This window comes from Pyrgilauda ruficollis, unplaced genomic scaffold (genome assembly GCF_017590135.1).
Source record: "Pyrgilauda ruficollis isolate IOZ18807 unplaced genomic scaffold, ASM1759013v1 scaffold200, whole genome shotgun sequence".
NCBI classification, from domain to species: domain Eukaryota; kingdom Metazoa; phylum Chordata; class Aves; order Passeriformes; family Passeridae; genus Pyrgilauda; species Pyrgilauda ruficollis.
The window spans coordinates 394,920-422,790 of record NW_024519208.1 but is presented as its reverse complement, the minus strand read 5'-3'; the positions used below and the strand labels follow the sequence as shown (position 1 = coordinate 422,790).

Below are 27,871 nucleotides of genomic sequence, written 5' to 3'. Positions count from 1 at the left end.
GTACGCCGTTGGCGCAGCGCGGGCCGTACGCCGTTGGCGCAGCGGCGGAGGGGAGGCGAGCGGGGCCGGGCCGGGGGCGCCGCCATGGGGGAGCGGCCGCGGGGCAGCGGCGCCGCCGCCCGGCGCTGAGGGACCGCCGAGGTAACACCGGGGGAGCACCGGGGGACGGCGGGGGCCCTGCGGCCTCGGCTCTGCTCGGCGGGCCGGGGGAGAGTGGGGGGCTGTGGGGGTCACGTTGGGATCGGGGGCTGGGGGCGGCTTTGGGGTCGCGCTGGGGTCAGGCCGGGCCGGGGTGTGAGGGCCCAGGGCCGCCTCGCCCCGTCCCCTCCCGGCCGTGCCTGTTTTGTGGCCCCGGGGAAGGGGTGCGAGCCCCCCGGTGCCCCGAGGCCGGGCGGGCGGCGGGGATGGGGTCGGATGGTCCCCGCCGTGTCCCCTCGGCCCGCACCCTGCCCCAGCCTCGCAGGATGTTGGCTCCTTTGTATGTGGCTTTCCTCCCTCCAGAGGGGTTGGGAAGTGTTTATTTGGGGAAAGGACCGTGCTGAACCTGGTATTTAAAACGGCTTTTTTTCCTTCAGCGAAGCGGGTGAGGATGAATGTGAGAAAAGGGAAAAGTGGCCTCCCCCTCCTGCCCCCAGCAGACAGGAGCCGACTTGAGCTGTTCTGAGGTTTGCAAATGAGGAGCGGCTCTGCCGGGGAGGCCCGTGGCTCCTGTCGCTGGCTGGCAGGAGGGAGCTGGGTCTGCATCTCAGGGAGCAAACAACGGGAAGTTGTGGGGATGGTCAGGAAGGTGCCTTTTCTTTTGTGTGCCGGGCAACACGAAGACTTGCCGTGTTTGATGTATTTTAAAGTTAAAAAGCAAAGTTTCACAAACCCCTTTTGAGTTGCCATGATATCAGTCCGTTCCAAACAGTTCAAGTTAGCCTGGACCCGGGTTGAAAGGTTTGTAAAACCTTTGGAAGTTGCCTCCTTAACTGATCTATTTGTTTTCCTTCCACACAACAAGTGGTTGGAAGTGTGGAAGTGCATTCTGAGGGGTGTGTGAGTTCACCTGCCAGGCAGGCTGCCCTGTCAGGCTGCCACACACAGTGTGCCCCCATCTCCCCACGGCCAGCACACAGGTTTAAAAATTGGGCCTTATGTAACAGATTGGAGCAAACGTTTGGTGTTTGCCAGTGGTCTGACAAAGAATTGCTGCAAATTAGGGCAGGAGGCCTCCATGGGGAGCCTTTGCCGGGGCAGGATAGGCTCGGCTGCTGTGAGGAACTTGCCAAAGATTTGTTGGTTTTGTTTTAATTTGGTACGTTGCAGATAGGGACGTTGTTTGGTCAGTGTTTTATCACTCCTGAGCAGCTTTGGGGTGCTGGGAGGGTTGTGGTGCTGATTGGTCCAACACTAGCATGCTCAGGTCTGTGGGGACATGAGATCTGGGGGGGCTCAGATCCCTCAGCCTGGAGAGGTGGCTGCTCTCTTGTGCCTTAGGGTTTGATCTCCTCCTCGTTAGCTGACAGCTCTGTGAGGCCTTATAAATCACTTAAAAATCACTTGTGTCGCTCCTTTGCCAAAGCAGCAGCTGCTCTGCTTTGCCCCTGCATCCACGGGGTGCAGCTGGTTTGCAGGGCAGAGCTGGTGTCCAGCAGCTTCCCCGGGCACACTGGATGGAGCTGTGTGCTGCGCCCTTGCAGCGTGGTGTGTGTGCTGCTCTGGGTGCAGCTCCTGAGCGCAGGGAGCGGGCCCTGGCAGCTCAGCAGGTTCCTGGTGCCGCTCTCGGGAGCAGCTTCGCAGTGCCCCTCGTTTTGTATTCCGTGTCAGAGCTCCTGTGCAGCCCGGCTGTTGTCAAAACTGTTAATACGGGAGTGACTCAGCGGATCAATGGGAATGACATGAGGGTTGTGCTCTGGACAATCAGTGTTTCCTCCCCCCCTCCAGCCCCACTGGGCTGGAAGACACAACGTCTGAGAGCAGCTGCCAATAACCGTCTCTGCTGGACTTGGGCCTGGCTGTGCTCTGGAGCTGTCTCCCCCTGCCCACCCCCCTCCCCGTTGTTTTCCTAGCTAGGAGGAGCTGGGATGAGCTGTGCTGGAGCAGCACTCCTGTGCTTGGCTGGTGCCTCCAGGTGTGTGCCTGGCCCTTGATCTGGCACTGCTGCAAGGCCCAGGGTGGGTAGGAAGCTGTTTGTCTCTGCCTTCAGACAGGAACTGCAGCTCCACGGGCACTAAAGGCTTGGTGGGAGGGGTGAGAGCAGCCTTGGGTGAGCAGCAACCCCTGATGTGCTGTTGTGGGGTGAGCAGGAAAGCTGCAGCCCCTGGGCTGGGGAGGAGACCCTCCCCTCATTCTGCAGGGCCAGGCACTGTGGGGTTTGGTACCAGAGGGCAGTGGCCTGGTTTGCCCTGTGCTACTCCTGTGATGTCCCGCTGCAGTTTGAGGAGTCAGACCCTCTTCCCTTGTAGTGCTGCTGAGCAGGGACAGGCTTGGGTGCCATCACAGGAGCTTCCTTCGTGTGTTTGCCATGGCTTTTTGCTGAGAGCCTCTGCCACAGCCCTGTAATTGGGCTCAGACTGGGCAGAGGTGGCTCATTGTGGGTGCAGTGAGAAGCTATGAACCTGAGCCTCCTTCTTTGGCCAGACATGGTGTGACCTGGAGTGTGCTTCTATCCAGCTGTACCTGTGAGCTGGGAGGGAGAGCAGGTCCCAGCAGCTCTGGGGTTCTGCAGGAGAAAAGTCATCTTCCTGTTAGAAAAGCTGTGGGAATAGTTTTGGGGTTTCGTGAGAGGCTGTTTCTGCTTCCTGCTGGCAGTTGCTGTCTCTGGTAGATTTGTCGCTGTAGAGAAGCAACAGCTTTGGTCGTGAGGAGGTAAAAAGGTGATTTTCTGCTGGGGCAGCTGAATGTAGAACATCAGGGTCCTGTGTCAGACTCTCTGATTCACACCAGCTGCCCTCCTCCTCCTGAAGAATTCTAAACTCCTGCCCAGGCTGTAGCCCTGCAGCCCTTCCTGTGGGCAGCCCCTCCCTTGTGTGTTACATTGATGCATTATTTCTAATAACTGGCTTGGAAAAAGCAGCCTGTGCATCAGGAACTGGCGTGACAGGACAAGGAGGAATGGCTTCCCCCTGACAGAGGGCAGGGTTAGATGGATGCTGGGAAGAAATTCCTGGTTGTGGCAGTGGTGAGACCCTGGCACAGGTTGCCCAGAGCAGCTGTGGCTGCCCTGACCCTGGAAGTTGCAAGGCCAGGTTGGATCAAAGGAGCACCCTGGACTAGTGCAAAGCATCCCTGCCCATGGCAGGGGGTGGAACTGGATGAGCTCTAGGCTCCCTTCCAACCCAAACCATTCTGTGATTCCATTCCAAGGTGTTCCAGCACACCCCTGCCTTGTCTGTCCTATCCTGTCACATTTCTGGATGATACCTGTGGTACTCAGAGCTGTGACCCCCCACTCACAGGTCCCCCAGCCCAGTGGGGGCAGGAGGGAGGGTGGTGCAGTGGCTGTAAAACCACAGGATGTCTCTCTGCCTTCCGCTCGCTGCATTCAGAGTCTGCAGCAGCACATCAGCACCCACCAGGAGCCCTGTGTGGTGAGGAAATGGCTCTTCAGGTAAGCTGAAACTTCTAGGTAAGGCTTTGCAGGGTGTTTCAAAATGCTACATGGAGCAGGAAGTCTCTGGTTTCATCCACCGCCCACAGTAAGGAGAGTTTGCTCCTGCAGTAGAGGAATTCAATTAGTTCTGTGAAGACTTTAAATAGGCTTCTTTGGCTCCAGTGAGATGGTGGATAGAAGTTCACTGTGTCTCCAGGAGGATCTCCCAGTGCTGTGGAGTCTGTGTTCTGCTGGGAGGTTGGTGGCAGTGGCCTTTCCAAGCACTGCCCTGCTGTCACCTGCCTTCCCACTGCATCAGGCCCCTGGCACTTGAAGTGTCACAGCAGAATCATCCTGGCTCATAGGAAACACAGCTCTGAGGCCTTGTTGTGACAGTGAAACCAGGTGCTCTCACAGTCCTGTCTGTGAAAGGCTTGCACTGAGCTGGTGACATGGGGGAAGCTCCAAGTCCTGCCCAGTGAGGTCCAGCTGAGCTGACCTCAGGCTGGGGAAGGGTCCCTGTGCCACAGGCAGCAGAAACACATCCACTGGTGCCTGGGGACGATGCTCTGAACAAGAGCTGGGCAGTGCTGTGTGCTGTTTAGTGTCTGTAGGGCAGGGGTGGCAATAAGTTGGATGTGAGAGCAGGATTTGGGATGAGGCAAGACACTGTTGCCTTGGAAATAAGGTGCTCACTGGCCTCCCAGGGTGCTGGAGTCTGGAGGAAAGGAGCGTTAATTTTTGAGTCATTCATTTTTACATGTCCACCAAGCAAAGAATGTCCTGTAGCCCTTTGTTACTTAATGTTATGTAATGCTTTTTAATGAGGCAGGCCTGGCCTTTGCTTTCCCAGTGGTGAATGAGACAGTTGGCAGGTGATGCACGGGCTTTGTCACCCTGAGAGGGATGTTCTTAAGTTAATAAACAGGGGTTAAGGTTGAGCTTGAACTTGGATTTTGTGCAGCTTTCCTGTGGAAGAGCTTTGCAGCCCTGCAGCTGAGCAGTTTGTGCAGCAGGAGCAGTGCTGGGAGAGGTGTGGGGGTTCCCTGGGAGCACAGCCAAGTCTCTGGGGGTTTATTCCTCTTCCCAGGCTGGGGGCTGCAGAGTCTTGCTAAGAGGGGCTGCTTGGGTGTGGGTGGCTGAACGATGGGCTCAAAAAGGTCAGTGGAAATCTAATTTAAAGCTGAACAGAGCTGTGTTTGTGCTACAAAAACTCCATTCTTGCAGACTATATCCTTGCCCAATGTTTTCAGGTAAAAAAATCTTTCTGCTTTTGAGGTAGCACTGAGGTACAAACAACAAAGCAAAAACCCTTTTCTCTTATCCTTTTTTTAGCAGGGACTGTTGGCAGTGATGAAGTTTATACTCTGCTTGGTTTCCCTGGTTTGATGTGGGGAGAGGATGGTGCTTTCCAGCAACTTCTGTGCTGTGTGTGTGGGCGAGGGGCAAGCTGAGGCTTTTCTGGAATCCCCTCGCTCCCAGCTCTGCCGATTCCTCTCATCCCAAAGGCGATGCTGGTTTCAGTCAGTCTGGCTTTGGTGTTGCCAAGTACAGGGAATATTAAGGAAGGGCTCAGGTGCTGGCAGCAGAGGTGGGGTCCCTGTGCTGGAAGGGGCTGCTCAGAGCCAGGAGCTGAAGAGCTGCAGTTGGCTCTAGAAGTGCAGGGTCAGTGTGCTGCAGGATGAGGAGGTGTTGGTGCTGACAGGTACAGGCTGGTCTCTGCCTTGAGTCTTGGGAATTCCTGCTCAAACTTGCTGGAGCTCATCCCTCCATGGGCTTCGATGGCTGGGGAGGGAATAGGAAGTGCTCAGAGCTTTAACATTTCCTCCAGGGTGACTCGCAGCTGGTTTTAAACCCACAGTGTTTTCATAGGGGTGTCTGCCTCATCAGGGGATCTCCCATAGAGGTTGTCAGAGCCCCCAGCAGATTCCCCAGCTTGAAGTGCCATCATAAGTGTCTTGGGAAGGAATTGGAGAGGAATTCCAGCATAGCAGACCAGCAGAGCTCTCCATCTCCCACAAGCACGGGGGATGTTGCCAGGGAGCAGCTCTCCACTGCTCAGTCCCTCTCCTGCCTCCCAGGCCTGCTCAGAGCAGGTAGAGCTGAGCAAGGTGGTCCTGGGCTTACAGAGTCCACAGGAGAGGGAAAGGGAAGCTCATTTAACACACCCTATGCTGAATTTAGCAGGATGTAGAACAAACCCTGTGAGTGTGAGTTGTTGTGTACCACATCTGTGCCATGTAACCTTTCTCAGGGTAACTGTTGAGGTGTTTTCTGAAGAAGCAGTGGGCAGAGCCCTGGTGTTGGAGCAGCTGACTCTGGTTTGGGGTGGTTTTGGCAGGAGCTCTTTGGGACCTGCCTGCAGTGGGGGTGATGGAGCAGCCTTTCTGCTTGGGCTTGGATCATCAGCAGCATCTGGACATTATTGAGCTGTCTGGGGTGCAACAAACCTGGCATTGCAGGGCTCTGGCTGCAGAATCAGGACAGTAGCTCTGCTCCCCTAATCCATGTGGAACATGCCCATGACATCCCAGGACCTAAGTGCTGCCAGCCTTCAGGTGTACTGACCTCAGTGCAGGTTTCTTTTTCCTCCTCACCCTTCCATCTTCCATTTACTGTGCTGCCATCTCTGTGACTGCTCTCCTGCCTTGCTGGGATGTTTTCTTACAAGAGCCAGCATGTCTGTTGGGGGCTGGGCTGCCTGCAGAGCGGGAACAGCCTGGAGCATCCTCTGCACTGAGGAGCTGGGCATGGCTGGATGGAGAGGTGGGCACCTTTGGGAATGCTGGTGGTGCATTCAGAGGCAGGGAGCTCAAGGTGTGCAAATGCCCTGGATGGCACCCATGGTTCCCAGCAGGTCTTCTCCAGTGTCTCTCTGAGGATATATAATCACAGACCTGGTAATGAGACTCAGACTGGTCCTGTGCCCGGTGCAGAGGATGCACTGCAGCAGCCTTGGCTGGGTGACAGCAGACACCCGAGGTGTGAGAATGCACGAGCAGGGACAGTTCCCACTGCTGGTTGTGGTCCTGGCAGGGGACTTGCAGAGCCTGAAATCTGACTTCTCCCAGGAGAAGAGTGTAATGCTCAGTGCTTTGCTCCTATTTTTGTTCAGAGCCAGAAATCAAAGTCCAGAGCAGTGCTTCTCCAGCCAGAATCATTGAAAGGCACTTGTTGTTGTTTTAGGGCCAATATTTAACTTGTGCCTTCCATGAGGAATGCCTGTTAGACTCCAAATATTTGCCTTAAGGAAGAAGTTTGAGGGAAGAATGTCCAGTGCTGGTGGGGAAGCAGGAGGGATTCAGGAAATGAGTTTAAGTCTGTGCATGTCCAGGTGTGTGTGGTGCAGCCTGTGTTCCCTCTGGCACGGCCCTGGCAGGTAGGAGGCAGCTCTGGCTGAGCCGCGGTGTGGAATGGCTGGGAGGAAATGTTTGTGTGCTCCAGCGCTGGAGCACAGGGCGTGTCTGCTCCCTCAGCCCCAGTCCTGCGCTGCCAAGGGGATTTAAAGGCATAGGCTGGGAGCTGCTCTCCGGCTGGGGCTGGTGTGGGCAGCCAGGCTGAACTTCCTGATAAAAGCAGCTTATCAGAAAAGAAATACCCTGCTGCTTTTGCTTTCGCTGTGGTCTGTGGTGGGAAGGGTTCATTAGCTGTGAAATCCTATGCAGTGGATCCTGCTAATGGCAGGATTTCCCATTCCCTGGGCTGGCTTGATGAGGTGCTCATGGCTTCTCCTCACCTTTCAGTGTGATCCTTCACCTTTCAGTGTGATCCTTCTCACAGGGTGCCTCAAACAACGAGTTAAAGCCTGCTGCTGGTTCAGTGCTGAGCTTGTCCCACGTTTCTGGGAGAGCAGCTGAACGGGGCTGTGTGCTGGTGGATGTCAGAATTCGGGTCAGGGTTTGGTGACATCTCAGACTACACAGGCTGGTTGTGGTGTGTGAGGACACAGTGATTGAGTGGAACCTGATCCTCTTCCCAGTCCCTCTCTGCACACAGGGCAGGTGAGGAATTCTGGGTCTGCCTGGGAAGTCTGGACTTCCTTAGCTCCATGGTAACCCTCTGCCCTGACTTGTCATGCTCTGTGCTGTTGATTGTATGGTTTTGGCTGGGCTTGACTGTTTTACGCCTGGATACCGAGAAAACATGTTTCCTCTTGAAGCAAAACCAAAGGCAGGCGAGGCTGTTTGCAAGGGGAAGGCTTTGCCTGGACTCCTGTAGCCAGAGCTCAGCACAGCTCTGAAAGGTTGGGAACTTCTTCATGCCAGTGTGGCTAAGGACTTGCAAGCAGCCCTTGGGCCCAGCCCGAAACTGTGACAAGGAGAGCCAAGCCCAGCCAGAGCATGGCTCTGGGTCTTAGTCACAGCTTTAGTGCTGGGGAGGCAAAGAGGAGTGAGAGCCCCATCCAGCTTGCAGGATAGTGGGATGCTGGGCAGCTGTGGGAAGTTTTGGTCTCTTTCCATAATGAGAGTTGATGGGTTTAGGGCCACAAATTGGCTGCTTAATGAATGAGAGAGCCAGGGAAGCTGTATCCTGTCTCAGGGGTTGAAAGAGGTGATGTAGACTAGAAACATGAGTAATTAACTCAAAAAAAAAAAAAAAAAAAAAAAAAAAAGGAGAATTTGGGGTTTTGGATGGAAGTGTGTACTAGAGAAGGGTGAACGTGTGTTGGCTGGGATTTCTGGGACAAACCAGAGAAGTGAGAGCCCAGAAACAAGGGAGAAAGGACAGTCTGTTCGTGCAAATAATGTTCCAGGTATTAATAGCAGCAAGATGAAATGGGTCCTCCTGGGGGTGTATCCTACATGTTCCTTCATTGGAACGATCCCTCTGATTTTATAAATTAAGCCCTTTGTGTAGGGTTGAAAGAAGCAGGTAAGGGGAAGGGAGGAACCAGCAAGGTTGCACTGGATGTAGCTGTTTGAGAGAGTCTTTGGGATGAACCCCTTGAAAGATTCCTTTCCCAGTGCACAGCACCACCTCTTCAGCTGTAGTCAGTCCTGTGCTGTTCCTGTTTCAGTCCTGGCCTTCTCATCCCCTGCAAAATACACAGGTGGGAGACAAGGGAAGATGAGAAAAAAACCTTTGGAATGTGCCTTTCTGATGTGGAGGTTGGTACAAACCAGACCAAATCCTTAATCCACAAAGCTGTCCCAGTGCTTAATAAAGGGTTGTGAGGTTGATCCTCTGTGTGAGGGATGGAGGAGTGAAAAGATCCTGCACAGCTTGTGGTGTGACCAGCAATGGGATGTAGGTCTCTGGTCCCTCTGTTTTGAAACTTATCCCTCCCTGCAAGGCAGCAGACTGGGGTGCTTGCTGGGCCCTAGGAATTTGTCCCAGTTAGTCTCCAGTTAGTTGGGAATCTCTGTTGTCTATCCTCTTTTTTTCTCTGAGATCACAGATGCTTCCATGCCCATCTGTGAAATAAGCAGGTCACTTCCATACCTTTGAGAGGTTGCAAGGAAAGCTGTAATGGATTGAGTTGCTGATGGTCCTGTAGTAGAGGGAGTGGGAAGATGAACACCTCATGGATCACTCACTGCTTCTCTCAAGATGCTGCTGGATCTTGCAGGGAAGCTGATGGATCTTGTCATGTCACAGAGCATCCCTCTGCCCCAGTTATTCCTCAGGAAACAGTAATTGCATGGTGCTACTCTTTCCTCCTCATGGTCCGGGCTGTGGGTCCTGCCTGTGGCCCTGGAATGCTGTCCTTGCTGGGTGGCTGTCCCTGCTGGGGAGGAGAGCTGGGAGCCAGGGCAGCAGCAAGTCAGCTCCTGCTCCTGTGCAGCAGGGAAGTGCTTTTGGTGTCTCAACACACAGAATTTGGCAATTCTTTGGGGAGGGGTTTCCCAGTTAGCCCCACTGGATGCTTACCCTTCCCTCCCCTCTTATCCCCCCCAAATCTGTATGGTTTGGCAGTCATTTGAGGGGAATTGTGTGGGGCTTGGAGCAACCTCAGGAAGAAAGCAGAGGGGAAAAATGTGGGACAGCTCAGCTTGGCAGAGCTGCGGCTCTGCCACCCAGAAATGGAAACAGCCCTTGTCACCAGTGGGAATGACATCCTTCCCACCCACCCTGCTCTGGGACTCTCCAGGACAAGGGACCTGCTCTGGAGCAAAGGGACTGGGCTGGGACAGAGCTGAGCTGGTGGTGCTCCCCCTTTCCCTGTGTGACCTCAGGAGAGGTGGGGACGCATGATTAACTGTAGTTTGGTGATTGAAGAGATAACGGGATCCAGGCACCCCTTTTTTCCCTGCCTTGCTTTGCAAAAGGCCACCCCAGATCTGCCAGTGCAGCTGCTTCCTAACCTGGTTCTGTCAAGAGGATATGGGTTAAGGGAAAAAAAAACCAAAACCCTACAATTAAAAGTGTTTCTGCCAACCCAGATCCTGCTGACAGAAAAGGGGTTGGGAGTGCTACACATGACAGGAGGCCAAGCAGATCTGTGCAGAGTGACAGTCCCCAGATGGCTGAGGAGCAGGGAACCCTGCTGGCACACACAGCTCAGGCCTTTGGCAGCCAGGCTGGAATTGTTCAGAATCCGCTGAGTTGGACTCTTTGTGGGTCTGTTTCCCCCTTTAAACTGTAGCTGGTGTGTGTATGGCTCATTAAAAACAGCTTCCAGAATACTCAACTCGCCCCTTGTCCCCATTCTTTGTGGGATGAGTAGCTATCCCACATCTTGGAGGTGGGAGATGAAACTGTGGTTTTCATTCCTCCAGTGCTGCGTGTTGTCTCTGCCTCTTCCTCCCCTGCTCCCAGGCAGGGCTGGGAAGAAGCCCTGCTGCTTCAGGTACTGGGCAAATCTGTGTCACAGCTCTTGCCCATGGGAAGTGATCACAGAATCCCAAAATCATTTGAGCTGGAAAAGACCCCCAAGATATCTGTGACCAATCCCCACATTGTCACTCAGCCCAGAGCACTGAGTGCCATGCCAAATCTTCCCTCAGACACCTTCAGGGATGGTAACTTCACCATCTCCCTGACAGCCCCTTGCAATCTTTAACAACCCTTCTTAAGAAGAAATTCCTCCTGATATCCAGCTTGTGTTGATGAAGGTGACAGGTTCTCTGGTTTTTCAAAGCTGTCTGGTTTCTCAAAGCCACCCAGGTGTGCTTTGGCTCTCCTGTCAGGAGCTGGTTGCTTTGTCACACAGAATTCCCAGCCCCTCATGGGGCTGCTTGGAGCTGCTGGACTGATAGTCCCACACCTCTATGGTGACAGCCCTGGAGTGGCAGAGCTGGGTGGTGTCCACCTATCCCCTGGCAGGAGGGCAGCCACTCTTAAGAGGCTGCCTGGGGTGGCTCAGGTCAGGAGTAGGAGGGAATTGCTGGCTGCAGGCATCTGCTTCATCCACCTCCTGGAAATGTGAACCAGGAAACAAATCTGAAACCAATCTGGCAATCTCCAGGTCAGGCCTCTGACCCACTCCTGGGGCTGTGCCCTGTGCCAGGTTACTGCTGTGTGCCAGGTTACTGCCCTGCCTGGAGAGGACACCTGTGGTCAGGGCCACCGTCCCTGCAGGTGACCTTAGAGGGCACAGCAGCCTTTGGGGACTGGGCTTTTCTGCCACTTCTGCCGCTGCTCTCTGTGTGACATGTGGCAGTGTTGTGCCTGAGTTCCCTCTCCTGTAATGGCACTTCCTTGGTGACCTACTCTGAGCCAGCTGCTACAAGGAGCAGTGTGAGAGCAGGGGGAGCATTGGTCTGGAAAGCCCCTGGAGCCTGTGACGAGGGCCCTTGGGAAGATAAGATGGCTAATGCTGCTGCTTGGATTGTTTCCCAGCCTGCTGGGAGAGGAGGAGGTGTGTGTCCAGCCCTGGGAGCCCCATATGGTGTGGATGCCAAAACAGGAGAGCAAATGGGGTTTCTTCTGGGGTGTCCCACCTTGTGTGTCATGTAAAGAATTTGCAAGGGCAGCATCCACCCCTGACATCATCTGCTCTCCCTGGTGGCCTGGGCTCTCCAGGAACAGAGGGGGTTTTCTCATGCATGGCTGCTTGGAAAGCTGTGGTTCAGATTAGACAAGGCAGTCTGCTGTGGCCATGCAGCAGCTGGGGCAGTGGGGATGTCCTGCCCTCCAGAGATGGTGATTTCCAGAAGAGTGAATGTCACCTGTGTCCCTGGCACAGAAATTGTGAGGCTGGTGCAATGTGCTGATGGTATCCCTCAGATTCCTTGTTGGGATTCCCCTCCTCCCTGTGCCTTGCACACGAGGATGCCATGCAGAGTGGAGGGAATGGTTTTGCTCATTCTGTGCTCATTAGAGGCTGCATTAGAGGGAAGGGAAATGAAACCACTTCTAGCTCTGCTAAATTTTGATCTCCCACTCCCTGGAAGTTGGGAGCGAGCTGGGATATCCTGGGTTGTTCAGTGGTGTTCAGCCATTTGTGCTGTGGGGAGGCCTGTGGTGTGAGTCAGGGCAGCAGTGTGTTCCCTTGTCCTGCTCCTGAGGTTATTTAGGAGCTGGTCCAAAGGCTGTGGGGGGGAACAAGTCCTGAGTGTGTCACTGTGGTGTTCCACTCTGTGGGGAGGAGAGTGCTGGGCTTGCATGTGCTGGTTTTCAGTCAAGTTCCTCTGTGGGGAGGAAATCTCTTCCAGGTGGATGAAAGGTTTTCAGACCCAGCTTGGGCTTGGTGGACGAAGGGAAGGGAGACACATGCATCCAGAAATTTGCTTTTGTTATGGGAGAGGGGTTGTGAAATGTCTCTTATACTTTGTAGAGCAAATGTTGATCCCATTGCCCTGCCTTCCACTGATCCTTCACAATGCCAGAAGGAGCCCATATGGATTTGAGGCTGTGGGATCCCTTGAGGACATCCTCGAATGGGTCATGTTCTTCCTCTGCTCTTGCACGTCTCCCACCAGTTGACAGCACTCCCTGTGAGACAGTGCTTGGATGGCCCCATCACCCCGTGTCCTCCCTGCTGCTGCTCCTGGCCCGTGGGATGCTGGAATGGTTCCTGCTCTGGAAGCAGAGCTGTCCCACGGGGAGCTCTCCCTCAGCATGTGGGGGTATATCCCACCCCACCATGTGCTCATACCCTGACTCATGCACACCAGAATGGCTCTGGAGGCTCCTCTGGAGGCTCATCCTGCTGTGACAAGGTTGGATTATCCCGTGGGCGGTGTCCCCCTCCAGAGATGCCATGACACCAGCGGGGTGGCTCCCAAAGGAGAGGGGGTGGGTGGGAGGCAGAGCTGGCTGGGGAGAGCAATGCTTCCTCCAGAGAGTCCCATGGGACAGAGAAGGCCATACCTCAGGGTGTTGGAGGCTGCAGGGGATCCCCTTCCTCGCTGTCTGAGAGCTGCTCTCAGCTTTCCCATGCGTGGGAATTGATAAAGGAGCTGATAAAGCTGTGTCAGCAGGGAGCTGTTGTGTCATGCACTGATGGCTGAGGGTCCAGGGCTGTCTGCTACAGGTGGGGACTCACTCTGTAGCTTGTGACAAGAGGTCACAGTGGCACTGCAGCCCTTCCTGGGGCATTCTCCACGGTGCAAATGGCTGCTATCATGTCCTGCTTCAGTTTCTGTCCTCAGGGGACTGTGGTTGCATAAAGGATGAGGCTTCTGCTGTAGGGCCTTCTCAGTGCGTTGTAGTGGAGAGTGTGGACCCTGCTCTGCTTTCAGTGCAGTGGAGAGAAGCATTGGTACCATACACAGCATTGTGTGTGTGATGAGGCTTTGTGGTGGACTGGCCTTGTGGTGGTGTTTGAGCTGTCCCAGGGCAGGGAGAGCAGGATGCCTTCCCATCCCCCTGCTTTGGTGGGAAGAACTCATTTCATGGACTGGGATTCAGAGGTCTCTGGTTGTTCACTGTTTCAACCATCTGACTTGGTACTAATGTTTAAATACATGTGTGTACTCTCTTGTATTACTGAAAATTCAACAGAGGGAGGGAAGAGCCTGAAGTTTTGCAAACAAGCAGTGCAGAATGGCCTGGATACAAGGCTGGGAAATAAGCCCGTCCCAGTGTGTTGGGAAGTAGATGTCCCCTTGCTAAGACAGCTGTCCCTCCTGCCCTGGTGAGGTGTGTCAGCAGTGCCAGCTCTGCGCTGTTCTCCCTGTGTTCCTGTGCCCACTAGCCCCAGGAGATGCTGAGCAGGTGGGCTCAGGATCAGCTCTTGGACAGGCACATTGTGACCTCCCAGCTGCTGCAGCGTTGTCCTCTCTGCTTTGCTGCGCCGTTCAGAGCCAGAGGCATGTTCCTCTGATGTTTCCTGCTGCTGCTGCCTGTGTTTGTACCTGCTGTTCCTCTGGGCATGCTGTCAGATCCTCCTGCAGCAGGTTGTCCCTAAGCCTTGTCCTTCAGCTGGGCATGTCCTGCAGGCCATGCTGGAGCTCTCCAGAGCCAGGGCAGCTCTCAGCTTCACGGCTGTGGCTGCAAAGGAAAGGTGCAGCCCACCTCTGGCTGCAGTGGAGGTGGGGAGAGAGCTTTCCCCTGTTCTCCCTGGGAAACCGATGGCAGCTCTTCTTGCACATCCATTCCCGGGCGTGCTGCCGGAAGTGCATTAAGATCCCTTATCAAGGGAAAGGTGAGCAGCACTTCATCTTGTTTTTATGAACAGTGTTGGCTTTTGAGGGCGTGGGAGTATTCAGGGACAGGGCTGGCGAAGTAGCGTGCTGGTAGAGATGGTCTTAACCTTATTTCAGGCTACAGCAGCGCAGGAGGAGGTGTTCCAGCCTCAGATGGAAATGGAAGCTGTTGTTCCCAGCTGCTGGGTGAAAATTATCTATTTGTCTAGAAGCCTGTTTTTTCCCACTGCCTGATGACTATGAAGCAGGCTGCAAGCTCTGGGGAGGGGAGGAGGTAGAAGGAGAACTTGCCTGCTCAGAAACCTGACATCTGAATGCAGAGCTTTCTTGCCTGGTTCTTGTGGCCCAGCACAGCGACTGTCATGGCCAGACTGGCAATGTGGTGGTGATGAATTTGTGTGACACACATAGGATCATCCCTTTCACAGAAAGGCTTTGCAGGGGAGTCTTAGAGCTGCCACTTGAATCCAAAGCTAAATCTGCTCTGGAAGCTACTGTGGAGCTGGGGATGGAGAGGGCTCGGTGATGCCTGTTCCAGTTGTTCCAGTGCGACTCTCATTCCTCATCAGCCAGCTGCCCTTGGGCTGCATCCCCATGGTCCTGCAGGACAGGCAGGCACTTCGATCTGTCCTTGTTCAACCTCCCAGGGAAATAAAAGGGTACCTTTCATGAACTGTCAAGACTTTGGGTATTTTTCCCACAGCATCCAGTGGCAGAGGTTGAGGTACAGGGTAGGGCTGCCTGCCCTGAAGGTGCTGTGAGCTCTGTAGTCTCTGCTCAGCAGCTCTTCTTGGGCTCCTCTGTTTCCCAGGGTGAGCACACACAGATGTGACTCAGTGATCTGGGATACAGACAGTGCTTTGGACACTTCCTTGCAGGCAAAGCCTCTTTTGCAGAGAGTTACCAGGCGTGAAAGCAAAGCTCAGGTTTTGCAGGAGGTGAGTACTGGGGGCCTGCCCTTTCCCAGTGTGTCAGTCAGATCTGCCTGGGTTGTTCTGCTCTGAATCTTCTCAGATTTGGTGTCGGTGGAGCAGCTGAGTCTTGGGCTTTATGCTCTGGGCATGAGTGGATTAAAAGCAATGTTGATTCTTGACTAGAAAGGAAATCTTTGCTGGCTCCTTCCCAAGATGAGCATGCTTGTGATAATGAGGCTGTGCAAGAACTGGGCAGGATGGGACTGGTTGGAAAATGTAAACGTCAATGTATGGATGGGGGAGCAGGAGAAGCGGAAGCCTTGGGACTGGTAAACACCTTTCTGCTGGCCAACTCCTGTGGACTTTTGGAAGGCAGCTGGTTCCTCTCTGCAGCTGGGTTTTCCAGCAGCAGCATGGATTTAATTAGTATCCGGTGTCTCCCTGGAGCTTGCAGCATTGGGGATGCATTGTCTTGTTTAAATGGAAAACCCCGTGGCAGAGCTGCCAGACCTGGAGCGTGTGGGGGGCTGAGGGCTGAGACCACAGGGTTGAGTCAGGGGCTGTGTGAGGAATGCCTGAGTGCATCCAGCTCCTGCCGGGGGCTCGAGAGAAACGTCACGTCCTGTCCGAGGTGGCTGCGCGTGTCCCACGGAAACGCCGGAGCAGATGGGAAGGGACGAAGTGCTGGGAGCTGGACTTGCTGTCCTTTTAAGGTCTCTCAGGCAGGGATTCAGCTTTGTCCATAGTGAACTTCCTTTCTTCCGGTGCTACAAACTCTGGCTTAGTAAAACTGAAACTGATTTGACATCCTAATTGGCCTTTTCTGCCTTGGACTGCTGAGAGATTCTGCAGAATTGCTGCGCGGGCAGAAAGCAAACCTGTGCCTTTGTTGTTCAGAAGGTTTCCTGCTCTGGTTACCTGTCTGCTATCTGGGCCCTTCCTCCTACGGTAAGAGCAAAGCAAGTTGCAGTTCCCCAGACAGAAATTGTCCCGTCTGAGCAGGGACACCAAAGTGATGCTGGCATGGGCAGTGGGCTGGAGCTGGGTCATTCGCTCATCTTGACATCTTCCAGCTCCATGCCTGAACTTTTCCTGGCCCAGCAGCCCTGAGGATGGCTGTTACTGGTCATGGAGAAGGGATACTGGAGTGGAAGGTGATGGTAACGTCCCAGATGGCATCATGGCAGGGCTGGATGGGAAGGTGGGAATCAGGTACCAGTTTGCTCCCTGACTCCCTCCTGCAACCAGAGGTTTGCAGTCCCACGACCTTCAGTGCTTTGGTGTTCCTCCTGTTTCCATGCAGTGGATCCCACATGAGGAATGCATCCCAAGATGTGCATGGCCACGAACTGGGAAAGGGCTGCCCTTGGGCTTCATTGGACACAGTCACATTAGAAAAGGTGTAAATCAAAATGCAGACCTTTGGTGGGGTCTGTAATGTCAACCAAAAAGCTGCTTCCTTTCAGGTCGTTTCTTGTAGAGCTTCAATGGGTTTTCTGGTTATGAATTCTGCAGCTGGAAGTTTAAATTTGTGCCTGATGAACCCAAAAAGGTAAATCAATGCTCTTGGGCACTTGATTCATGGATAGGTTTGTCTGACTTGGGCTGGGTTTGTTATTTCCAGACTAGTTTTCAGATCTGGTCTTATTTTAGCGTGTGTATTTACTGTTATTATTTTTCCTAGAGAAGTATTTTCAGCTTTTTGCTTGGTTCCTCTGCTGCTGCTGAAATTTCCAATGTGGTATTTCCGGCTCCTTGGTGGAGCACAGTTTAATATTTTCCATCCAGGTGTAGCTGCTTTGGATAAGGATCCAAGGAAATGAGTGAAATTGTGTGTTGGGCTGGGAGTGAATTGGCAGCTCCTAGGAGTGGAGATGCTTCACGAGGTTTTTTCTTGTAGCTGCTAAGAGATTTAGAAGTGTCTTTACTCTGCAAGCTGGTTTCAAAAATATGAAGACCTGGGTTGTTCGGAATTTGGATGTTGAGGATCCAAGTTCTGCATTTGGACTGTCCATAGCACGTTGATTTCTTTCTGCTCATATGTGCAGGGAGCAAATGTTCATCAAACAGTCCCACTCCTGTTGGTTGAAGAGGAGCCTGGTCCCTCCTCAGATATTTTTGGGTGCAAAATGACTCCTGCTGACCTGCTGCTGGAAAGCTGACACTGCATACATACTGCTGCCAGGCAGGGATTCTCCTCATCCACCCTGAGCTGGGGTGAGAGTCTGGGGTGAAGTTCTCCAGCTGCTGCTCCAGGGGTGTTCTGGCACGTGGCTTGTGCAGCCCTTCTGTGCTCATCTCGAGAGGAGGAAATTTTTTGGGTTAGGATCTCACCAACGCAGGGAATTCACACCAGCTCTTGAGTGGTGCTTTGTGGTTCTGCTGGAAACTGAAAACTCTGCTACTGGTGGTCTGCCCCCATCTTTTACTTCCTTTTTGATTCTGTGGTGTTTGGAGAGCAGTTTCAGTTTTGCTTCCACTCCCTTGCACGGGGGACGCTGTGCTCGCTCCAGGTCCCTGGGCACTCCCAGCTCATGGGCTGCAGGAGCCTAGGAAGCTTGGGCTGGAGTTTGAGGAACAGCTGAGATTTTGCTTTTAAGGCAGCCTGATGGGTTTGTATGTCACCTGGTGTCCTTTAGAGATCTCTGTGAAACCACACACAAGTCATTACTGGTGTGTTGTGAGAATCTGTTTGTGGGGGAGACTCCAGGGTGGGAAGCATAGCCTCCCTTCAACATAAGCATTTCCTTGCTGCCTTGTTGAAACTCTGCTCTCCTCATTGTTGCAGAGGGAATGGCGTGGCACAAACATTAAAAAAAATTGAAAATTCATAGCAATCCATTAAAAAGCCATATTTGGGTTCAGAGGCTGGGAGAAAATAACTTTGAAACAATTTGGAGCTTGATTTGTTATAGGTTTAGAGCTGACCAGAGATCACAGTGTCGTAAAAGTCTCCTGGGGAAGGGAATAGCCAGTAACAAGAGAACATTTCTAATTTAGAGAAAAGTTTAATAGACATGAGAGCTGGAAAAGGAAGCCAGAAAGAAAAATCTGTCTACTTCACGACACAGCTTAACTCTAGGGAAAAAAAAAAACAAATGCTTTATTATTTTTTAATTTTTTTTTTTCATTCTGGTGGTTTTGTGCCTTGGATATTTTTATGAGTGTGACTGAGAGCCATGGATGGATATCTGGGTGAAAGCCTGGGGTGTTGGGAGCAGGGCAGTACCTGCACCTGGTAACTTCTGACACGCTCAGCCCGTTCCTGTCTCGTTTGCTGAAGTAATTTTTGCTTGTTCTCTGTTACCAGTGCGGCTGGAGGTGATGGTGTGTCTGGTTGTTTGCTCTGAGAGTGGATTTATGTTTTTAATTCTGGTGCTGGGAGCGTTGTTGGCTGTGTCCATCCCTGAGGCCATGCAAGGGGAAGGCCAGATCCTGGCTATGGGGCACTGGGTGGGCTGGAGGTGCCAGGAGTGCCCTGTGCCCACTGCTCTGGGAGCTGGATGTGATCCACTCTCCTCACTGTGTTCTCAGTCAAGAACTGGGAAGCCAGGAAGGGAGGAGAGGTTTGGAACAAGGATGCTGGGATCATGTTGGATTAAAAGCTTTGCTGCCACAGTTCAGGGTTTTTGTGGGTTGGTTGTTTCTGTTGGGCTTTTTTTTGCCTCTAAACACTAGAAGGAATTCTGGTAGAAGCATTAGCCTCAGCTTTATTCCTGTCTTCTTTTCAAGAAATAATTTGGATGGAAAAAAGCATGTGTTGGACAAACGGCCCGTGCAGATTTCTTACTTGTAAATATTGGGGCACCAGAGTGAAACCCTGCTGGGTTTTTTTTTGCTGAGAGGAAAACCAGCCAGCACTGTAAGTGCTTCAGACACTCCTGGTGCAGTGGCAGTGGTGACAGAGCTGTGTTTGCTATGTCATCAATGACTCAGCCTGGTGGCACGGCATGGATGAGGCAGGGTCTGTGTTTGGGGGATGAGGGACACAGCAGGGTCAGGGAGGTGGGCTGGGGGCTGCCCTGTGGGACCAGCTGGCTGTGGGGATCCAAACAGTGGGTTTGTGACCACTGGACATTGCCCAGCCTGTGTGCAGGCGGCAGCAGCGCAGGTGGGCTGGGTGGGTTTCACAGGATGCTGTTCCTGTCTGGTGGAGCAGTTCCTTCAGGTCTGGTTCTTGTCTCTGCAGATGCCTTGAAGCAGGGAGGGGGCTTGCTGAGCTCTCAGCACCATTCAAAAGCTGAAAAACAGCCAGACATCTCTCCAGGGACCTCAAAGGGAGGAGGTGGATGCAGGGACGTTATCCCAGTGTAAGAGGCGGGATGTGAAGGGCCAGGGACTCAGTACATGCCCAGATCCCCAGGGAAGGGGTGGCAGAGCCAAGAGCTCTGGAATCCCTGGGGCTGAGCTGCGAGGCTCCCTGGCTCTCAGAGCAGGCTGCATGTTCCGCCCGGGCTCCCCGGTGGGCCTGCATCAGCAGTTAAGTAACAAACTATTTAACAAGAGCTTCCTGTTGTGCTGACACCAACACCAAGCTACAAAGGAGCACGAGGAGTAAACAGAGCTGTGCTGGCTCCTGCCTCGCTGGAGGCTGGAGAAAGGGTTGGAGATCGGGAGGAGGCTGGAGTGCCATCGCTTCTGAACCCAACCTGTGTTCTGATGTTCTTGTGGCTGCACTTGGCAGAAACTGCTGGGAAAGTGGCTGCTTCCAGGAGTGCTTGGTTTTTAAGGGAATTTCTGGGATGGAATTCCCCTTCACCCCTTGCCCTGCTGTTCCAACTCCTCCACAGGTGCTGTCCCCCGCGTGGTGCAAGCCATCCTCCATCCTCACAGGGTGGGCACAGCTCTCAGAGCTCTGGATGTGCGACGCTCACATCCAGAGCTCCCATCTCCATCAGGTTCCTGGAGTTCCTTAGTCAGAGCACTGAAACTCCGGTTTTCTTGAGGGATCCAGAGGAAATGGGGCCAAAACAAGCCAGTCTTCCTTTGCCATAAGGAATTTCTGCTGTCCTGGTAGGCTTGCTTGAATCTCCCGTGACTGGAGCTGTTGCTGGTGGACTTTCAAGGTGGAGCAGACTCCAGGGGCTGCACAGCCCTTCTGCCTCTCAAACCCATGGAGGAAACTTCCTTGTGGGATCAGGATGAGTTTTCTCCAAACAGCACACCCATGGACCTGAGTTCCAGCCTGTTCAGTTGCTGTGCCCAGCTTGGAGGAGAGGTGTGTGTCCAAGGGTGGAGGAAGCTCAGGAGACCTCTCTGGAGCCTGTGGTTGGTCGCTGGTGGATAGTTGGCTGCATGGTCACTCTCTAAGTGGAGACCAGTGACAAGCAGTGTCCTCAGGGGTTGGTACTGGGACCGGTGCCATTTTACATCTCTGCTGGTGACATGGACAGTGTCACTGAGGGTACCCTCAGCAAGTTTGCTGGTGACACAGCTATGTGGAGCAGTCACATGCTGGAGGGAAGGGATGGGGCATCCACAGGCACCTGGAGAGGTGGGATTGTGCCAAACTCATGAATTCAGCAAGGCCAACTGCAGAGTCCTGCCATGGGCTGGGACAATCCCAAACACAAACACAGACTGGATAAAGAATGGATGGAGATCAGTCCTGGAGAGAGGGATTTGGGAACTTTGATGGATGAGAAATTTGATGTGACCCAACCCTGTGAGCTTGGCTGTAGCCATGGCAGGGCTCCTGTGGGAAGCCTGCTGAGGCTTTCCATGACCCCTTGTTCTGGGACACCTCTGTGTGGCACAGCTTTTTCTGCTCCATCACGAGCAGGGCTGGCTGCAGCTCTGCAGGCTGGAACATGTGTTTAACAACAAACCCTTGCAGACATCATTTGGGACTGTCTATAGCTCGCTCTAAGAGATGTTTTAAGACTTTTGATCTTCCTGTAAGCTCAGCCTCTTAACTTTTAGAATTTATTGGGATTTGGTTTCAGCTGTGTAAGACCACTGGTTGCTTTTTGGTCTGGATTTTTGCACTGGGAGCCAGCTGATGGGTCATCCTTTGGGACATTGGGGTATTTGTGATTATTTTTAGCCTTTAATTGGCAGTGATCTGTACTTGGAGCTGCAGAGTGTCAAGGGCTTTTCTCTTTGTGCTCTCAAGAAGCTTTCCCTTCTCTTTCATCTGGATGCAGCTGTGTTTCCCTTCTGCTCACAGAGCACAGAGTACATGGGGAAACCAGCTCCAAGAACCATCCCAAAGGCTGGTGGGGCTCAGGGAGCAGCACCTGGGGCATGGCTGCTCCAGGACACCTGGGCCCTGTTCCGAGCAGCACCATGGACCTGCTCTCTGATCTTCACCAGCCACTTCCCTGCTCCAGGCTGCTGGTTTTTTCCTCTTCTTCCCCTCTTTTGTCTTGCCCCGTTTAGCTGTAACCTCTTTCGGGCAGGAACACGGTGTGTGTGTTCATATAAAGGGCTGAGAACAATGTGGCCCAGATGGTTTGTACAAGTGCCTTCTCAGCAGCCACAGGGTTTCATTCTACAGGAAAGAAATTCTTAAAAATACAACTCTTCAGCATCTTATACTTGCAAATGTGGGCAGGAACTTCCCGAGCCTTGATATTTTGGTCCGTGTCACAGAGACAAGGGGTAGCACTAGAACTGTAGCTTTTCTTCTTTTAAGGAAAAAAACAACTCCCCCCAGCCCCAATTCCCCTTTTCTCACCATTACATCTGCAGGGAAAAACTTGTAAATGTGACTGGAGCAGCTCTGACCTGCTTAAAACCAGATGGCAAAGAAAAAGGACCCAATGTTTCAACAAAAGTGTGTGGGCTTGCCCTGTTTTTATGGCACTTCCAGTGCTTCTGAGGTTCTGTTTTGGGGTGCTGAGGCACTTGCACTTGCCTGCAGTTTGTTTCCCTTCCAGGATCCCTGGCTCAGAGCACTGGCACTGCAAACACCACAGGACACTGCTTATTTGCTTTAAGACCACAGCTTGCTTTGGAATGTCTTCTGCCAAATTTCAGGACAATTTTTTTTTTTTTCTTTATTTATCCCACTCCCTCCCAAAGAGAGAAACAAGTTTTCTTAGTCTCATCTTGCATCAGATTTGATTCCAGGCCAACAAATCCAGCCTAGAAGGTGCTTTCCTGAGGCTGCTTGCCTTGCTGTGACCTTTTGGGAGAGGATTCCTGTGCAAAATGGAGCATTGTGAAATCAGTTTTGTACAGGGAATCTGCCCCCATGCTGCTGCTGCCTGGGGAGGATGGGTCAGGTCTGGGTCCCTGTTGCCTGTCCAAAGGCTGCTAGGTTTTAACAAACACAGGGGTTTTTTGCTCTGGAGCAGTGGGAGTCCTGGGATTTTACCAAAAGTTTCTGTTTCTAATTAGGTTGTTCTCAATTTTAAAGGCCAGTGATCCTTTTATGGCACAGGGTGGAAAACCTGAACAGTCACTGACACTGCACAGAGGTGGGTCCTGCTTTTGTCCCGAGGTCCAGGGAGCCACTGTGTCTCCTTGGCACTCCTGGGATGAGAAAATAAATTCCTCCCAGCCCTTGGCTCACCCACGGGGGAGGCTGGTGGGCAGTGTGAGGGAGCATCACTTGCCCTGGCTTGACTCACATGGAGTTGGTTCAGGGACTTCCTGCTGCTCTGACTGCCCAGCTTGGGAAAGGGAGAATTGCAGCATGGCAGTCCCAGCGTGGGGGGCTGGGCTGTGGCCTCTCTGGGTGTGAATCTGGCCCAGCTGTGTGAAATTGGAGTTTGGAGCTGGGCCCCTCCAGGAGAGCTGCTCCTGAGGCTCTGCGGGCAGGACCGGAGCTGTGCTGTGCTGCTCCTTGCGTTTGCCTGGGCTGGGAAAGGGCAGCACAGTCTCTCTGTGCTCACAGGAAACAGGATTTAATTTTTCCCTTCTGCCTCACTTCATTGTCTGAAATTCCCTTGCAGGGGCTGGCCCATAACTCTTCAAAGAAAATAATCCCAAGCGCCGGGGCTGGAGCTCCCTGAGCTCTGGCTGTCGGCCGCCTGACTCTGTGCAAACAGTCTGGGCCTGGAATCCCCTGGGACTGAGCATAAAGGTCTGATTCAGAAGCAAAACAGGTTATGGAGCTGCAGCAGGGCCTGTGCATCACCAGCTGCTCCCCTTCCCCAGCGTGTGGCTGGAGCCATGTCCAGGGAAAGCAGCTCCCAAAACGCCAGGCGAGAGAGAGCTGCCCGCTCTGGGAGCTGGGAGACCGTGGGGGAATGGCTCCAGTGTCCTGAGGAGGTGGGAGAGGCATGAGGAGGTCGGGAGGGCAGCACCATGTGCTGAACCCGGAGCGGAAATCATTGGGGGAGCGAAGAATGAGCAGGATGTCACGTGTGGGCCGAGCGCGCTCGGGGCTGGGGCAGAACAAAGCGCAGGGAAGCCCTGCTCCTGCCGCTCCCACCCCGCTTCCTGCTGGCACGGACACGCTGCTGGGGGAAGGGAGCACCAGGGCAGAAGCCAGCCCGTGGCTGCCCAGCTTTGGGAGAGCTGGAAGGCTCCCTGTGCCTCGGTTTCCCTCGGCTGAGGTGTGCTGCGTGCAGCAGGATGGTCTCTGGTTGTTGGTGTGTGGGGGGTGGCCTCGGAGAGCCAGGCTGCTGTGCTCTAGGGATGCTCCAGAGATGTTGGATGGAGGCTGGAGCCTGTGGGGGCAGGAGGGGGCTCCCATGATGCATGAAAGCCTTATTCTCCTGTGCTTGAACAGGCAGGTCCCACAGGTGGCACCCAGCACTCTGTGCCTTCGGAGCTGCTCTGGTCCCTCCTGGAGAGCAGTGGCAGTGTGCCAGGATGCTGTGGAGAGTGAGGATTCAGTGTCAGGAGGGGGCTGGGAGCCCCCCTGAGGGGCTGTCCTGCCCCTGGACCCTCACACAGCCAGTCCTTCCCCCTGCTGAGCTCTGGCTTTGGTGTCTTTTTCCCTGGGCTGCTCTTAGAGCTCCCACATTTCCCTCTGTATACCCTTGAGCATGAGAAGCTTTTTTTTTTTTGTTATTAATAGCTATTGAGAGCCAATAAAAAGTTTTACAGGGTTTGGACAAGCATCAGAGCTCACAGTGTGTTCATTTCCTGGAGCTGGAGGGGGGGGTTTGCTTGGATAACCCATGGGGTCAGCAGGAGTCAGTGGCCCTGGGGGCTCTTGGGAGGCTTTCAGTGGTGTCACAGGGGCCTGGACAGGAGCAGAGAGAGATGGGGAGGGGGCAGAGTAAAGGAGGGGTAGGAGGATGCCAAGGGTCAAGCTGGGAGCAAAACCAGAGCTGGGGGGGAAATGGAGGTATGGGTCTCTCATGTGCCCTCCCAGCATGTGCCTGGATCCTGCTTGACCCACTCTGTCCATGTTGAGCTTCCTGACTGTCCTTCCTGCCTCCCACAAGGGCACCCCTGCAAGGAGGAGCCCAGCCTGACCTCCCCCAGTGCAGGGGAGTCCCACTCTGGTGCAATGCTGGAGGGACGGAGAGTGCAATTCCCTCTTGGGCACCTGGTTCCTCGAGGACAGAGCAGGTCCATGGCTCTTTTCATCCCAATCTTGTGTCCAGAAGGAAGCAAGGCTTTGGTTGGCCTTGGCATTGGGTTGTTGTACCCACGTGAGGACAGGCAGCTGCACAGGGATGTGTGTGGAGCCATGTCATGGAATCATGGAATATTTGGGTTGGAGGGAACTTTAAAGGTCACCTCATCCAGCCCTGCCATGAGCAGGGCTGTGCACACGAGAAGGAGCTCCCTGGTTTGGGGGCTGAGCTGATTCCTGCCTGTCTGTGGGAGCTGAGGGGAACCCAGATAACCCCACAGCAGCACGGGGCTTTCCAGCAGCCTCACTGGGAGCACACAGGGCAGGCAGGATGCTGCACCCCTGAGCAAACAGGCTGCCACGAGCATCATTTGCTCTGGCCAGTGTCACAGCATTGGCCCAGGCTGCAGCCAAGGGGCCTCACTCCCAGCTTTGCAGTTAAAATCAAAGTTGGTTGATAAGAGCAGAGGAGGAGGCAGTGGGATGTTAGTAAGTTCCTGTTCGCCAAGTGGGTGTTTCCCCCAGCCCAGGTGGGCTGTGGTGGGCGCCCTGAGTGTGGCTGTTCCCCAGGAACCGTGTCCTGGGCAGGGCTGCTGGCACAGGATCCTGGCTCACCGCTGCAGAGGTTGCTGCTGGAGTGGGAAGTGCTCCAGCTCCACTGGCCTCTGCCCATGGATCCACAGGGAGCCTCCCAGCTAGGTGAAATCATCTTCACTCCATGGGCAGCCCCATGCCTGGCATGGTGTGCCTGTAATGCTGGGTTCATGTGTGTCCTCTGCTCCTGGGGACTCTCAGAGTCCCTGGCTGGTGCCTCTGAATGCTTCCCAAAGCTGCCAGCAGCCCTCCCCCATGGGGACAGTTTTGTCCCCACAACACTCTTGGCTGGCTCCAACATGGAGGCACTCATTAACCATTTCACCTCCGGCTGACCAAGCTTTTTTAAAATTCATTTGTTTGTTTATTTAAACAAACATCTCAGGCGTGGGGCACTCTGGAACCTGATGTTTATCCCATCTTCTCCCACCCCTCAACTGCAGCACTGTCATTGCTGTAGGAATTACCTGTCTGCAGGGAAGGTGCTGGAGGGACTCTGAGGAACCCAGAGCCCACAGCCCTCTGTTGTCCTCTGCCTTCTCATACTGATTTTCTGCCTCTCCTTTTGCACAGCTGGGACACCGAGGAGCTGCGCTGGGAGGACCCTGTCTGCAGGATGTTCTCTCCACCAAAGAACTCCCTGTGACCGGCGATGATGACAGTCCCGGCGGGACCTTGGGAAGCACTAACATTTCAGTAGCCCAGCACCCGTGGACGGCCTCTTACCCCTCCTTCTCCAGACCCCGCCCTCCCAGCGCTCACCGGGATGGTCTATTAACCAAGAGGAACCCTGCTTCTTTCCTCCTCACCCTTCCATTTTCGGCAGCTCTGGGATTTGTATGGCAGCAGCGTAACCGTGGAGAGGCCGGGGTATCACAAACTTATGGATTTTGATAAGAGAGGAGGGAAAGGGGAGCTGGAGGAAGGTAAAAGAATGTCCAAGACAGGTGGAGGAAGGAGTGGTCATGGAGGCCGGGGTGCTGGAACCAACTCGGGAGTCTTAATGGTGGGTCCCAACTTCCGTGTCGGCAAGAAGATTGGATGCGGCAATTTCGGGGAGCTCCGTCTAGGTGAGAAGGGTCATCTCTGTCCTCATTGTACCCACTCCTGCCAGGATTGCCCTGGCATCCTCCTCCTGCAGCAGGAGCAGCTGGCACAGGCTGTGGCCATGGGCACTGGGGTGCTGACCGGCCACACAGAGTGGAAGCATTGCCCCTTGCAGGTAGCCCTTGTTCTGTCACAGAGGTTCCACTTCCTTCATCCTTTCGCACTGTGCTTGATCTACCAAGGCCCATCCTAGCCCAAAGGACTGATTGCAGAGGTGTTTCCCATCTCCTCCCATGCCTGCTGCTCTCTGGCTCTGTCAGGGAGAACGCTACAGGCTGGATCTGTCTGTTGTAAGCGGTGGTGGCCACGGAGATCTGGGTGTCCCCCAAATCCAGGAACACTGAACGAGGAAAGATGCGGGAGATGCCACTGTGTGCTCACCAAATCTCACCCCACTTGTGCTCTGGGTGTGCCTCGGGACAGGGGATGGAGCATGGGGGCCTGAGGGATGTTCACTCTGCTGGGACAAGCGTCTAGGGAGGAGGATCCGTGTTTTATCCTGGGTAAATTCTTCAGTTGTTGAAACTGGTTGTTTGAGAGACTCTCCTGAAATTCTGTGCAGGTCAGAGAAAGCGAGGAATAAAGCATATTCCATAGTCACTTTCCATTTTGAACCAGGTTTATCAGGAAACCCCTCAAGCAAACTCCTTCGTGGAGGGTGGGGAAGTTGCTCCTCTCTCAGGACTGGGAATGTCCCTGGAGACTTTCAAGCTGTTAACCCTTTGCTTGGCAGCTGGGAGCGGTCTGGCAGGGCCAGGCACCTCTGCGCCAGCAGCACAGTCTGGACGTCTCCAGGAATGTGTGGGTGGAGTCCCTGCCAGCTGTAGCACTGTCCTTGGCTGTGAGTGCTTTGGGAAGGGGCTTGTGCTCTGGGAAGAGGGAAGAGAGTCAGTCCCCAGAGCCTGTGACAGCCACAGGCCTTGTTGCTCTATGATATTTTAAGCAGCGCCTTCTCAAACCGAGCTCTGAGCTAAACCTGCTCTGAGCTAAACCTGCCCTGACCATGGGCCTGGGGAGGAGCTGTGGCAGCCCTGGCTGGGGTGAGGTCAGTTCCCACCTCCCTGTGTGGGGAGTTAATGTCAGCTCTTCCCGGCGTGACAGACTGGCTGGTGCCAGGGTCCCCGCACTTCCCGGCGGGATCGCCACGTAATTGCAGAGCTGGGGAAATGCTCTGGTGAAAATCCAGCCAAGCAGTTCCCCTGTTCAGCTGTCTTTCCTGCTGTCATGAGGAGCTCTGAACCTTCTCCAGACCCAGGGCTTGTGGAAGGAGGGGTACTGGGGGATTTTGCCACAGCAGCTGCTCCTTTCAGTTCCCCAGGTGGATCTGGACACTCACGGCTGCCAGTGCCTCCCTGCTGGGCCAGTGGACAGAGAGCCCTGAGCTGTGCAGGGTCGACCTGTGTCCTTGCACCTCTTTTTCCTTGCTTGCCACTGAGCATTCCGCAGTGGATCTGTGTTTCTGGGTGAGCTGGATCCCAGGATCCTGCTCTAGGCAGGAGGCTGGAGCTGTGTTGCTTTGCCATGCTCAGTGCTCAGGGTCAGTGTGACCCCCCTGCCTTGGCCTCCCCCTCATTTTCCAGGGGCAGCACTGAGGGGACATGAGTTTGACATGGATCTGAGGAGTGTCTGTCAAACTGACAGTGAGGTTGCTGTAGGGACCTGGGAGCAG

The 27,871-nt window shown here is 54.0% G+C and overlaps 1 protein-coding gene across 2 annotated transcripts in view; it reads left to right on the top strand.

Moving 5' to 3' along the window:
• The window catches only part of CSNK1G2 (casein kinase 1 gamma 2), a 41,080-nt gene continuing 13,209 nt past the window's right edge, over positions 1-27,871 (top strand). For both annotated transcript variants that reach the window (XM_041467118.1, XM_041467117.1), the window contains exons 1-2: positions 1-141; positions 25,669-26,165. In XM_041467118.1, coding sequence (XP_041323052.1) covers positions 25,979-26,165 — 187 coding nt within the window. In that variant the 5' untranslated portion in view covers positions 1-141; positions 25,669-25,978. The remainder of the gene's footprint in view (positions 142-25,668; positions 26,166-27,871) is intronic.